At 58.1% G+C, this 11,672-nt stretch overlaps 1 protein-coding gene across 3 annotated transcripts in view; it reads left to right on the forward strand.

Moving 5' to 3' along the window:
* The first annotated feature begins 8,208 nt into the window (after positions 1–8,208).
* The window catches only part of COX19 (cytochrome c oxidase assembly factor COX19), a 10,369-nt gene continuing 6,905 nt past the window's right edge, over positions 8,209–11,672 (forward strand). For all 3 annotated transcript variants that reach the window (XR_013333871.1, XR_013333870.1, XM_077758796.1), the window contains exons 1-2: positions 8,209–8,318; positions 8,848–8,963. Coding sequence is in view for 1 of the 3 variants with exons in the window: in XM_077758796.1 (XP_077614922.1) it covers positions 8,237–8,318; positions 8,848–8,963 (198 nt within the window). In the remaining 2 variants the exon portion in view is untranslated. The remainder of the gene's footprint in view (positions 8,319–8,847; positions 8,964–11,672) is intronic.

Below are 11,672 nucleotides of genomic sequence, written 5' to 3' on the forward strand. Positions count from 1 at the left end.
GGGGACAGCAAGCGTTGAGGCCCCAACTCCCCACCCTGTGCCTTATAGGCTGTCAGGCGCGGGGAGGGGGGGAAGGGGGGAAGGGCGTGTCGGCACCTCACCCCCCCCCACCCGGAGAATGTGGACCGAGCGGTTCACAGGGGACGGTCAGGCAGCTTAAAGTGATAGGCGTGCGTGGAATGTGGGGTCGCCTCTGTGGCAGGGAGCCAGGAGGCCAGGGGCCATCTGGGGGGCCACTGTCAAGGCCTTGTGCTTAAGGCATCTCAGTCCCCTGCCTGCTGGAGAGAACACACCGTGGTGATCTCTGTGCCCCTCCCATGGCCTCTGCCCCTGGCTCAGTCACCCCCTCAGAACAGGGGCTCCTGGGGCTTTGGGAGCTGGGCCTGAGCTCTGAGGGGAGCTCTGAGCCTCTCTCGGCAGGGCCCACGGGGCAGGGGGTCTGTGGAGACCCTGGGGGTGGCCCCCGGGGGTCTGCACAGCAAACGCCTCACACCCCAGGGCCTTCAGAGGCTGCCAGAGCATCCCCTGCCGTGTCTCAGATGGCAGGCTTGCCCTGGGTGACAGCCTGCTCCTTGGTGGCTTTTAAGCTCTGTCACCTGGGGCAGGAGGCACTGGCCTGGCAGGACGGGGCAGGGGCCAGGTAGGGTCCTGCTGGTCGGGCTTATGAAGCCCTGTGTGTCCCTGCTGCATGAACTCTGGGCTCTCTAACCCTGGTGCCCCGGCTGGGAGGAGAGGAGGCGCCAACGTGGAAACGAGCTGTGAGGGGCGGGAGGGCTGCTGGCATCAGAAGTGGCTGGGCCTGCTCCACGCCGCCTGCCCTGACATGAGGCAGCAGGAGCCCCATCCCCACACTGGGCCCCTCGCTTCAGGGCCCGGCTCCGGGGTGCCGTCCACGCCCCTCCACACACCCAGAGCCAAAGCAGCCTATAGGCCCGTACCTGCTTCCAGCCTCAGTTGGCACACGTCCTGTGATGGGGTGCTCGTTGCCTTCCCATGGACCACCCTGTTGCACAGCTGTGGGGCTTCGGTGACGGAAGATGGCTCTCCAACGGCTGTGTCTCTGAGTCATTTGGGCTGAGGGCCCGGTACCAAGGCCGCTGCTAGGTGCACTGGCTGGGGGTCCTCGCTGCCCAGGACAGTCCCCTGAATTAATTCTACAAGCATTTCTTGAGTACCTGTGTGTGCTATGCTCAGCCAGCACCTGGGGCCATGGAAATGGGTGGTCAGGGATCCAAACAGGGCCCCCAAACCCAGTAGAAGAGACCCATGTGACAGTGGCTGTGCCACTGAACACATCTGGGACGTTGAGGTCAGAGTTGAGTCACCAAGTGGAAGGGCATTCCAGCAGAGGGAACAGCGTGTGCAAAGCCCAGAGAAGCACCAGCGAGCAAGAAGCTGGGTGGGGGCATGAGGCTGGAGAAACATGGCTGGAAGCAGTGGAGGCAGAAACTCGGGGTCGCTGGGGTGGGGGCTCCATCCTCCATGGCCTCCTCCTTCAGGTCGGTGAGGCCACCTGGGTGCCGCCACCCGGGACCCTATGGAGCAGGCCCAGTCCCTGCAGGGCGAGCCTGGGTAGCTGGAGGGCACTGTCTACACGGGGTCCGCACTCAGCCCGTTTCTGGCTTTTTACCTGCAAGACCTCGGAGCTGCTCCTGACCTCTGAGTAAGTCACCCCCGCTGCTCAGGAGAGGAAGAGGGGCTGGAGCTCGGGGTGTACCAGCAGTGGGGGTCAGAGCGGGGCCCCCACACACCCACCACAGAGCTGGGGATCCACCCCTTTGATTGGCCACCTGCTCAGGGGCTTCCTACCCAGCAGGGCAGGGGTGTGGTGGTGAGGGGCGCAGACTTGGGAGCCAGACCCTGCCCTGTGGGGATCCTGACCGTGTGGTGTTTCCTGGGGTGTAGAGTGGATGGAGCCAGTGGCGTGTGACCTCGGATGTGGCAGGCAGGACCCTGTGTGCAGGGTGAGCCCAAGTGAGCCCAGCCAGCCACCCAGAGCTTCTCAGAGCCCGGCCTGCGGGGCTGGAGCTCGGGGTTGACAGAGTCAAATCCCGTCCATGAGGATGGAACCAGGGGCTTAGCCGTGAATCTCTCCAGGCAACGTGAGTGTCAAGGGCTCCCCTACATCCAGGCCCCGGAAAGAGGGAGCTGGGGGTACCGGTGGAATGCCCCAGCGTCTCTGCTTGTGGTCCTGGGGAGCCGAAGTGCCAGGCCTTCCTGGGGACAGGCTTCGGGCTGGGGCCTCAGTGAGCCCAGGAGTGATTTCCTGTAAGTGGAGGTAGAATTTATGCCCAGGGAAGTCCAGCCTTTTCAGGGTGTGGCCCTATGGGTTTTCACTAACTCCGAAGCCATGTGACTACCCCCACAGTCCCATCCCCTGTGCCTCCCACTGCCATCCCAGCCCTGGCCCTGTACCTGTTCCCTGTCCCCACCGGCGTGCCTGAACCAGACGTCATATCCACAGCAGCACTGGCCACAGGGCCACAGAGATCAGTGTGGACTCCCAGGGCAGCAAGGGCCACAGGAAGGGGACACAGTGCAGAACTCAGAGCCTCACCAGCCAGGGCTCAGGGTCACTGGCAGAGTAATGAACCGTAGAAGGTCCACGTCCTTCTAGAACACATGGAAATGCCAGGCTCCGTGCAAAGGAGATTAAGGTTGGCCAGGAAACTGGAATTGCACATCAGCTGATCCTGAAATACGGAAACTGGCCTGGATTGTCTTCAGGCTCAGGGCTGGGAGAGAAAGNCAGAAGCCACAACCTGTGACCTGTGACCTAGCCTTGGTGTCATGCAGTTTGTCACTCTAGGTGGGGTCTTGAGGCCGCCCTAGATCCAAGGCAGGGACGGGCATGGGGGGAGGGACAAGGTTCCAGAAGAGTCTTGGATGAGGGCGTGGACAGCGCCTGTGCAGTCAGCCCGCAGGATCCGCCCCTTTCCCCTCTGGAGTGGGCTCCGGAGGCTGGGGCCCTGGGTGCGGCGGACCTTCCAGATGGTGCTGGCCAGGCCTCCTGAGGCTCCTCCCCCAGGCCTGGAGANCCACCTGCTCCTTCCCTCCCCGCTTCCCTCCCCTCCCCCTGCCCCACCATGGCGCTTCCTCGGCAACTTCTAGAAAGGGCTGCTCCTCTACCCCCCCTTCCCCCCAGCACCGGGAAGGGTCCTGCTCAGGTTCCGGGGGCCCCACGGCTTGAACCGGCCTGAGTCCCGTGGCTGCGCAAAACCACCCACGACCGGAAGTTAAAACACTAGAAATACACCCTGGCGGGCGGGCCCAGAAGTCCCACGGTGGTGTGGGCCGCCGGCTCCTTGCAGACTCTCGGGGAGGACCCAGCCTGCCCCTCTGTCCTCTGGGTGCCCCTCCTTCTTCGCCAGCCCCAGCCCGGGGTGGTCTCACCTGTAGACCCTCCCCTTGGTTGCCTGTGGAGAGGCCGGAGGGCGTGGCATCCGTGGGCCCTTCCCCCTCCCCCGTTGAGGCTTCGCTGCAAACTGCAGGCTTTCTCCTAAGGCTACTTATCCGTTTAAATGGACGGACACGCACGCCAGGGAGTCCCACCAGCCCCGGCGCCAGGGCTTTCCGGGAAGCGAGCCCCCGCCCAACCCCTTCTCAGGCGTCCTTCCAGAGATGCTGTGGCACCGTCATATATGATGACCTTTTCGGGTTGTGTCTACACTTTTAGTTATTAATGTAGCAAACACCTTGTGTGCAAGTGTAAGATTCGGCCAATTGAGGTCTGTAGACAGGCAGGAAGCCTTCACCTTCGCCACCTTCCAGACAGGGGACATCCCTGTCTCCTGCCCTCGTCTCCCTCCCTCTGCTCAGCTGCTTTTTATGTTTGAGGTGACCACGTTAGGGGATCAGACAGCAGCCGCCTCCTCTGGGACGGCTGCCTCCTCTCCTCTCTGTTGTTCTGTCTCTGGGTCAGAAACATCCTGGGTGCGTATTTCTTTGTGTGCAGTTGGAAGGGATGCTGTAAAGTCAGCTCCTAGAACCGGGATCCCTGAGCCAAGGGGCTGCTCCTCCTGAGATTCCGGCACACAGACGTTCCCACTGTCCCACCCGCTGGCCCACACCCGTGTGGGTGGTGTCAGGAGGGGCCCTCACCTGCCGGCCTGCATTCGGTGCCATCTCCTCCACCACTGCTCCCATGCCGAGGCTGGTGGGGGTGGGGGGAACTTCTGGGCTCCACTCTGTCCCCTCTCCTCCCTGCCCCCGCCTCCTGTCAAGGCCAGCTCACTGATTTTCTCTGACAAAGAACAACTTTCAAGCTCAACATTCCTGAGCTTCGAGGCCCCGCCCACACCTCCTGGGCTCCAGACGGGATCCTCCAACCACCTACGGGGACCTTCCTCCTCATCTCATGGCATCCAAGCCTGACCGTGCCAGTTGGGACTCTACAGGCAAAAAACAAAAACAAGAAACAAAAAAAAAACCACCCCAGAGTGTCTGGAGCAGTGTCTTGGCGGAATGGCCTCCCCCAAAATTCATGTCCCTCTAGAATATCAGAATGGGGCCTTATCTACAAATAGGGTCCTTGATATAATCAAGTTTAGACGACATCCTCCTGGATTAGGGCGGCCCTAAGTCCAGTGACTGGTGTCCTTATAAGAGACAGAAAGGTGGAAGACAGACACAGGGAAGAGGCCGGCCTGGTGGCCCTGGAGGCCGAGACGGAGGGTGTGGCCACAAGCCAGGACCACGGGGCCACCAGGAGCTGGAGGAGGTGGGAAGGACCCTCCCTGAGGGCCCTCTTGGGGAGCGCCCACCTCAAGTACAGCCTTCCAGTCTCTAGAAGTGGGTGAGAACAATTTCTGGTGGTTAAGCCCCCAGTTTTTGGTGCTTTGTTACAGTGCCCCCCCCCGCCCCGAGACTTCTATAAGGAATGTTCAGAACAATTTCCCAGTAGGCAGGAATCAGGTGAATGGATGACACTGTGTCCCTTCATTGTGTTCTTGAAGTCACCGTCTGGCCAGTCGGCCTGAGCATTACTCAACTGTACTTGATTTACCATTTATTCCTGACCCAGCCCAGCTGCCCTCAAGCTGGGGTTCACATGGAGGAAACAGAAGAGCTGAAGGGACTGGCTTCCCTGTAAAAATTCAAATCATTTCTGCCTGGCAGAGAAGACTACCCCGAAGGTTATGGTTAATTGCTCTGTGAGGTATTAACCCGTTCTAGGTCCAGCTTAGCAGTCTGACTCTGGCGTCCTTTCCCCTCCTCTGACCGCGTGCAGATGTACCTGGGTTGGGGGCCCTTCCTGGACCCAGCTTTGCAATCTGGCCAAACTCCTCCATCCATGCATTATATGAGACTTTGGCACATGAGCAGTTTCTATTCCCACTGGAACTATGTTTCAGCCTTTTGAAAAGTATACTTTAGCAGCAGAATTTATTAAAGTGGAAAGACCAGTGATAGTAGTTTCAGGCAAGGTTGGATCCAGCAGCTGTTCGTAGAATGTGACTTTGGCCTCCTATCCATTGAGAGCAGGCTCCCAGCCCTTGCATCTGGCTGGGGGCTTCTGACCACGATAGAGGTAGTGTCCCAGCCCCAGGAGTGCACCATCTTAAAGAGGGGGGGCGGTCTCAGTCTGAGGTTGAGCAACCCCAGCTGATGCCATGTGGGCCTTCTCCACCAAGGCCAGCCCACACTTCAAGTTCTTGCACAAAGCTAATGATTGCTGTTTTGCACCTCTGAGTTTGGGCTGTTTGTTTCACAGAGCTAGATAGCTCATACACAGGCTGTGTGACCTTGGACAAGGAATTTAACATGTCTGTGTGTCTCTGTGTGTGAGAACACTGCCTAACTGGGCTCATTCTTCACATACTACTAACTGAGGGGCGCCTGGGGGGCTCAATCGGTTAAGCATCCGACTTCGGCTCAGGTCATAATCTTGCGGTCGGTGAGTTCAAGCCCCACGTCGGGCTCTGTTCTGACAGCTCAGAGCCTGGAGCCTGCTTCAGATTCTGTGTCTCCTTCTCTCTCTGCACCTCCCCTACTCACACTCTGTCTCTCTGTCTTGAAAGTAAATAAACAGTTAAAAACAATTAAAAAAACAAATACTATTAACCGAACATCCAGGCGCGAGCCAGGCACTGTTCCAGGAATCCCATGTAAAGCAGCCTCGCACGGAAGTTCCTCCTGCACTTTTCGTTATCTGTGTACCACAGATGAAAATCCCTTCCTTCCCTCCCAGCCTAACATCTCCTATAGAGCAATAATCATTTGCCAGGTACAGACATGTCAATTAAAAGCTGGCTGTCACCTCTGGGTCACCAGGCCTCCAATGCTCCATTGGTCCCTCAGGGCCACTGTACAGAGAGGCTGCAGGCAACCTGGGGGGTGGGGGGGAGGGCTGGGCTGTCCTTTTTACTGCTAAGCAGTGTGATCTAGTCGAGTGGAAAAGTGCTATTTGCTGGGTAATAAAAGCGTCTTTTGTTCACTGCCCTGGAAACATTAATGAATAACCCAGTGCATGGCCCCTGGTTCTAGCCACATAAAACGGTCTTTTATGTGACAAGATCAAGGTGCAATTTTCCTTTTGTAGTTTTTAGTGGGTCCAGAGCACCCGGCTGAGCAGGGTCCCAGCAACTGGAATGAGCTTTCCCTGTGGACCCCCAACGGACCCCACCAATAACACCAGGCCCAGCTCCACACTGGCACTGCACACACAGTTGAATACCACGCCAGGCACAGAGATCCCGTGCAGTGCCCTGCAGGGGGGCAGGCGTGCTGGGCACCCAACCTGCGGGAGCTGTGGATGCCTCAGGGCAGGACTTGAGGAGGGGGCTGTGAGGGCTTGCTGGCCAGGCACTCCTCGGCAGGGCCCTCAGTTGCTGGAACCTGCTTCTCCTGGCATTAGACAGAGGCATGGTGCAGGATCATGTCAGGAGCCTGGGGAGGGGGGTGGTCAGCTGGTGACCTCTGTGTTGTGAGGACCCAATTTGCTTCTCTCCAAGGCCTGGCATGTGGTTGGCACGCGGGTGGGACGGATGCATGGGAGAAGGCTGGAGCTCATGACAGAATCACAGAGCACAGGTGCCCTGGGGCGGGGGGCAGTGACCCACTTCCTCCATTCAGATGAAACGCAGATGCCGGGTTGGGGAAGAGGGGTGGCTGCCAGGGTACAGGGCTGAGTGGAGTCTCTGCCTGGGAGAGCTGGCGTCTCCACTGAGCCCTTTCACTGTTACAAGTGGCTGCAGAGCCGACCTTTTATGATGCACTTTGATTCTGTTATAGCTGGAACTGCACCACCCCACCCCCGCCATTTCATATGTTGGAAGTCCTAGCCCCCAGGACCTTAGGAGGTGACCTGTCAGGTAAACAGGGTCACTGCGGATGCAATTAGCCTTGATTAAGTCATCAGGTTGGGCCCGGTGTCCTTACAAGAGGAGGACGCCTGGACACAGACACACGGGGGACGCCATGCGAGGTGAAGGCAGAGACAAGGCCCAGCGGCCCCGGAGCCCCAAAGACGGCTGCAAACCACCTGCAGACGGGGGTGGGGGGACACCTGGAGCGGGGTCTCCCCAGAAGCTCCAGGAAGGTCCAGCCTCGCCACACCTCGTGTGGGACATCTGGCCTCGAGAACCGAGAGCGATGGAGTTTCGTGGCTGAAGCCGGGTGTGGTACTTTGTTGTGGCGGCCCTCTCTCCTTCCTCCTTACCAGGTAAGTCCCTGCAGACACCTGGGAATGCACAGCCACCAGCACAGCCTGCAGGGCACTCGCCCTTGGGCTTCTTGTGGCCTGAAACTGTGTGTCCGGGTAAAGCCCAGCCTCTCTGGACTTCCCTTTCCTCATAAGGACATGACGCCGGCCTCTGTCCCTGGGTTGTTGTGAGGGTCAGACTGGGAAGGACTCGTTAGACCAGCCTGGATCAGGGCCTTTCGGAGCCCCTCGGGAACGGGGGCGGGGCCTGCGATGCGCGGCGGGGCCTGATGGGGAAAGGCGGGTCCAGGGCAGCGCGGGCGGGGCCTGTGAGGGAAGAGGGACGGGTTCGGCTGCGGAGAGGGGCCGGGTCAATAATGGGAGCGGCCTTCGAGGCGGGGACGGGGCCCAGCAGCGTCGCGGGTGTTGGGAGGCTTGGGAGCCAGGGGCGGGGCCTGGGGGACGAGGGCGGGGCTTGCCGCAGGAACCACTCGGTGCTCGAGGTGCTCGGCGCTCCCGCCGGGCGCGCTCGGCGCTCGAACCGCCGCCCTGCGTTCGGCGCGCGTTGTACTCCGAGGTTCCGGCGCCGCTATCATGTCGACGGCTATGAATTTTGGGTCTAAGAGCTTCCAGCCGCGGCCCCCGGACAAGGGCAGCTTCCCGCTGGATCACTTCGGTGAGCGGCGGGAAGCCTCCGGGCTCCCACGCCGGGTCTGGGGTCGTGAGTCTTCTCCGGTGGCGCCGTGCGGCCCCGAGGGCGCTGGCGTCCGCACGCGGTGCAGGTGGGGAAACTGAGGCTCGCCGCGGCCACCCCACCCCCACCGAGGGCGGGCCTGCGGGACCAGGGGTGGCAGTTTGCGGAGGACGCTCCGAGGAAGAGCGTCGGAGCGGCTCGAGAGAGCCAGGCGCCCTGGGGACCCGCTCCCTGCCTCGCACAGTTGCGGCCACAAATCTGGGTTTGGGGTGAGCCTCTGTGCGAGTCGAGGCTTCGAAAGTGGGTACGCAGATTTTCTCTTACCCGACGCTTTCCCCTGCGGTGTCCCAAGCACGCACCGGAGGGGAGGTCGTCCCGCCATGAAGCACGCGGGAGGCTCGTCCTTTCCCGCTCGGGCGTGCAGAAGGCTGGTTCTGGAAGGAGTGCGGCCGGTGCGCTTCCTGTAACCTGTGCTCACTTGAAAGAGATGCTGTTTCCCTTTTCGTTCCAGGCGAATGTAAAAGCTTTAAGGAGAAGTTCATGAAGTGTCTCCGCGACAATCGATTCGAAAATGCCTTGTGCAGAAATGAGTCGAAGGACTACTTAGAATGCAGAATGGAAAGGCAAGTACATGCTGGCAATTATGACTTCCGAACCCTCCAGGACTCCCGTGGAAACGGTTTTTTCCCCAAGAGGTCATTGCAGCTGGCCTCATTCGGTCCCCAGGCCGTGCCTTTGTCTCTCAGGACGGTAGGATAGCTCGCCAGGGGAGAGGAGGCCTGCGGGTAGTCATGGGGACCCTGCCTTGAGTGAGTGCATCTTACGGGACTGCATTCCCCTGAGTGTTTTCTGTCCAAATTTCAGAGCTGCTGACCTGTCATTAAGGTTTCAGAACGTACATCATGAACATGCTGATGGAGTAAAAAGATTTGCAGGTTGTGGGTATACGGTTTTTTCCTGTCACATTCTCAGACCATAAAAATACTATTTTGTTCCTTGTAAGCTTAGCAGTGCTTGAAATGTGACAGGGGAGACAATGGGCCGTTTCAGAAATGATGAAAGATGGAGGATTTGCCCTGTCTTGACCAAATTTACCAGCGCTCACTTTTAAGTAAAACAGAAATGTTTCTGAGTTGAGATTTTCTTAAGAGCTATTCTAATCCCTAACGGGGAAAAGCATACAGCGTATAATTACATGGTGGGGGTGGGAACTTTTATTTCTGCTTTTCGAGCCCTTCATTAGCTCAGCAAGGAATCAAGTCTTCACCCGGCTTTGTCTGAAGATGAGGTGACATAAACCAATACAGTCAGAGCCCCGTTGCCATTTTCCCATAACAAACTCCAATATTTCCATCAGGGCACAAATGTTTGTGTTTTTCAGGCCCAGAGGTGCGTTGAGGGCTATCGTGGACACATGGGACCTTGGAGTGGACCTTTGTGGGAGTGTGGCCCTCATGTGAGGCCCTTGCTCTGTCTCCTGAGTCATTCAGGGCCACAGCAGTTTAGATTTGACAATGGGCCACCCTAGGCCAGCTCTCGCCATCTTTAAATGGTACATTGTTGGCATCCATGTGTTTAACATTCAGTTTTGAGAAAAAGAGACAGAGTCTGAGTGGGGGAGGAGCAGAGAGAGAGGGAGACACAGAATCTGAAGCAGCTCCAGGCTCTGAGCTGTCAGCACAGAGCCCGACGCGGGGCTCAAACCCACAAACTGAGATCATGGCCTGAGCCGAAGTGGGACATTTAACCGACTGATCCCCCCCAGGCGCCCTTAAATTACTGTCTTTTAAATTGATACACTGTTCAAAAACTTAAGTGAAATTCTTCTTGGTGCTGCCACACTTTGGAGATAGTGCAAATGTTCTGACCATGTGTGAGGGTGTGAGCGTGTCGCCAACCCCGTGCCCAGCAGTGTGGGCGGCCGCGCCTGCTGGGAGTTGCTCCAGAGGGTTCTGTCTTTCCTCCCCATTTGGCCCTGGGAGTGGGCTGCCAGCTCTCCACGAGGCCATGCCTTGCTCGGCATGGCTTCTGGAGCCCAGCCTGCCCAGAGGCCTGCTGAGGTCAGTGGGGACGGGGGTGCAGCTGGCCTCTCCGTGGGTTCCGTCCTTTCAGGTGGCTTCTGGTTGTTCCGGTGACGTGATGGTCAATGTAGGTGGTGGGCTTGTTTCTGGCTTGGTCGGTGGTTTTGGCCGTAGGTTTTTGGATGGCTTTCGATTCAAGTCCATGACTGTCCAGATGCAGGATTGAGATTCTGCACATTTGCTTCCCCCCCCCTTTTTATAAACCTTTTTTATTCCTTTTTCCTTTTGTGCTGAAATCTGAGATCTTATTTACCACCATGTATGTCTGTATGCATCTTTTTTTTTTTTTAATGTTAATTTATTTTTAAAAGGGGGCCAGAGGGGCAGAGAGGGGACAGAGGATCCGAAGCAGGCTCTGCACTAAGAGCCCAATGTGGGGCTTAAACTCCTGAACTGTGAGACCATGACCTGAGCCAAAGTCAACCGACTGAGCTAGCAGGAGCACCCCACCCCCACCCCCCTGTCTGCATGTTTTTAAAAAAGTGGACCACAGTGAGTTTTTAGAGTTGCCCCTTGAGTGCTCGGGCCCTCTTACCCCGACGTGGAAGTGTGTGCTTGGTTGGGGTGTGGGTCACAATCTCATGGGGAGAACTGTTAAATCGGGGGTGACTTTGTTGGCAAAAAAGATAGCAAATACATGATGATCTGTGATCTCCAGCCTCTGTGATGCTTCGAGTTTCTGCCTGTGGGTGGGCATCGGGGTCTGTGCGCCCGTCTGGGGGTGCAGGCCAGGCCTCCTGGCTGGGCTGGAGGAGGCCCAGTGCATAGTCCTAGGAGAGCCTTGGGCCCTAACGATCTGCACTGTCCCCTTCTGCTGAAGGGGAGGCATTAAGATCATCCTTTTGGCTTTAGAACCTACCGACCGTTGTACGTGTTGTGTTTTGTGTCCTTGCCACGGAGCTGGCCTTGATGAAGACTCACACGTTTATAGAAAGGGCATCTTGAACCGCATCTCATTTAGCTGGTAGTGTTTTCCTTCTTGCTCCCTGCTTGTGCTGCTGAACACACTGGTCTTTCCCGTCGTGACGGCATGTCTTGAGGAGCATCGCTCGCTCCCTGTGCTCCCGCCGCCGCCAGCTCACTCCTGTGCATCCTGGGCGCCACCAGCACACCCACGTTCTGCAGTGAAAAGTCTGATGTGGGTCCCATGGGCTGTGCTCTTTGTGGGCGCTGCAGGCAGAATCATTGTGGGCGCTGCAGGCAGAATCATTCCTGCCTTTCCAGCTTCTAGAGGCGCCCGTGTCCCTCGGCTGGT

The sequence above is a fragment of the Crocuta crocuta genome, unplaced genomic scaffold (assembly GCF_008692635.1).
Source record: "Crocuta crocuta isolate KB4526 unplaced genomic scaffold, BGI_CrCroc_1.0 scaffold273, whole genome shotgun sequence".
NCBI lineage: Eukaryota > Metazoa > Chordata > Mammalia > Carnivora > Hyaenidae > Crocuta > Crocuta crocuta.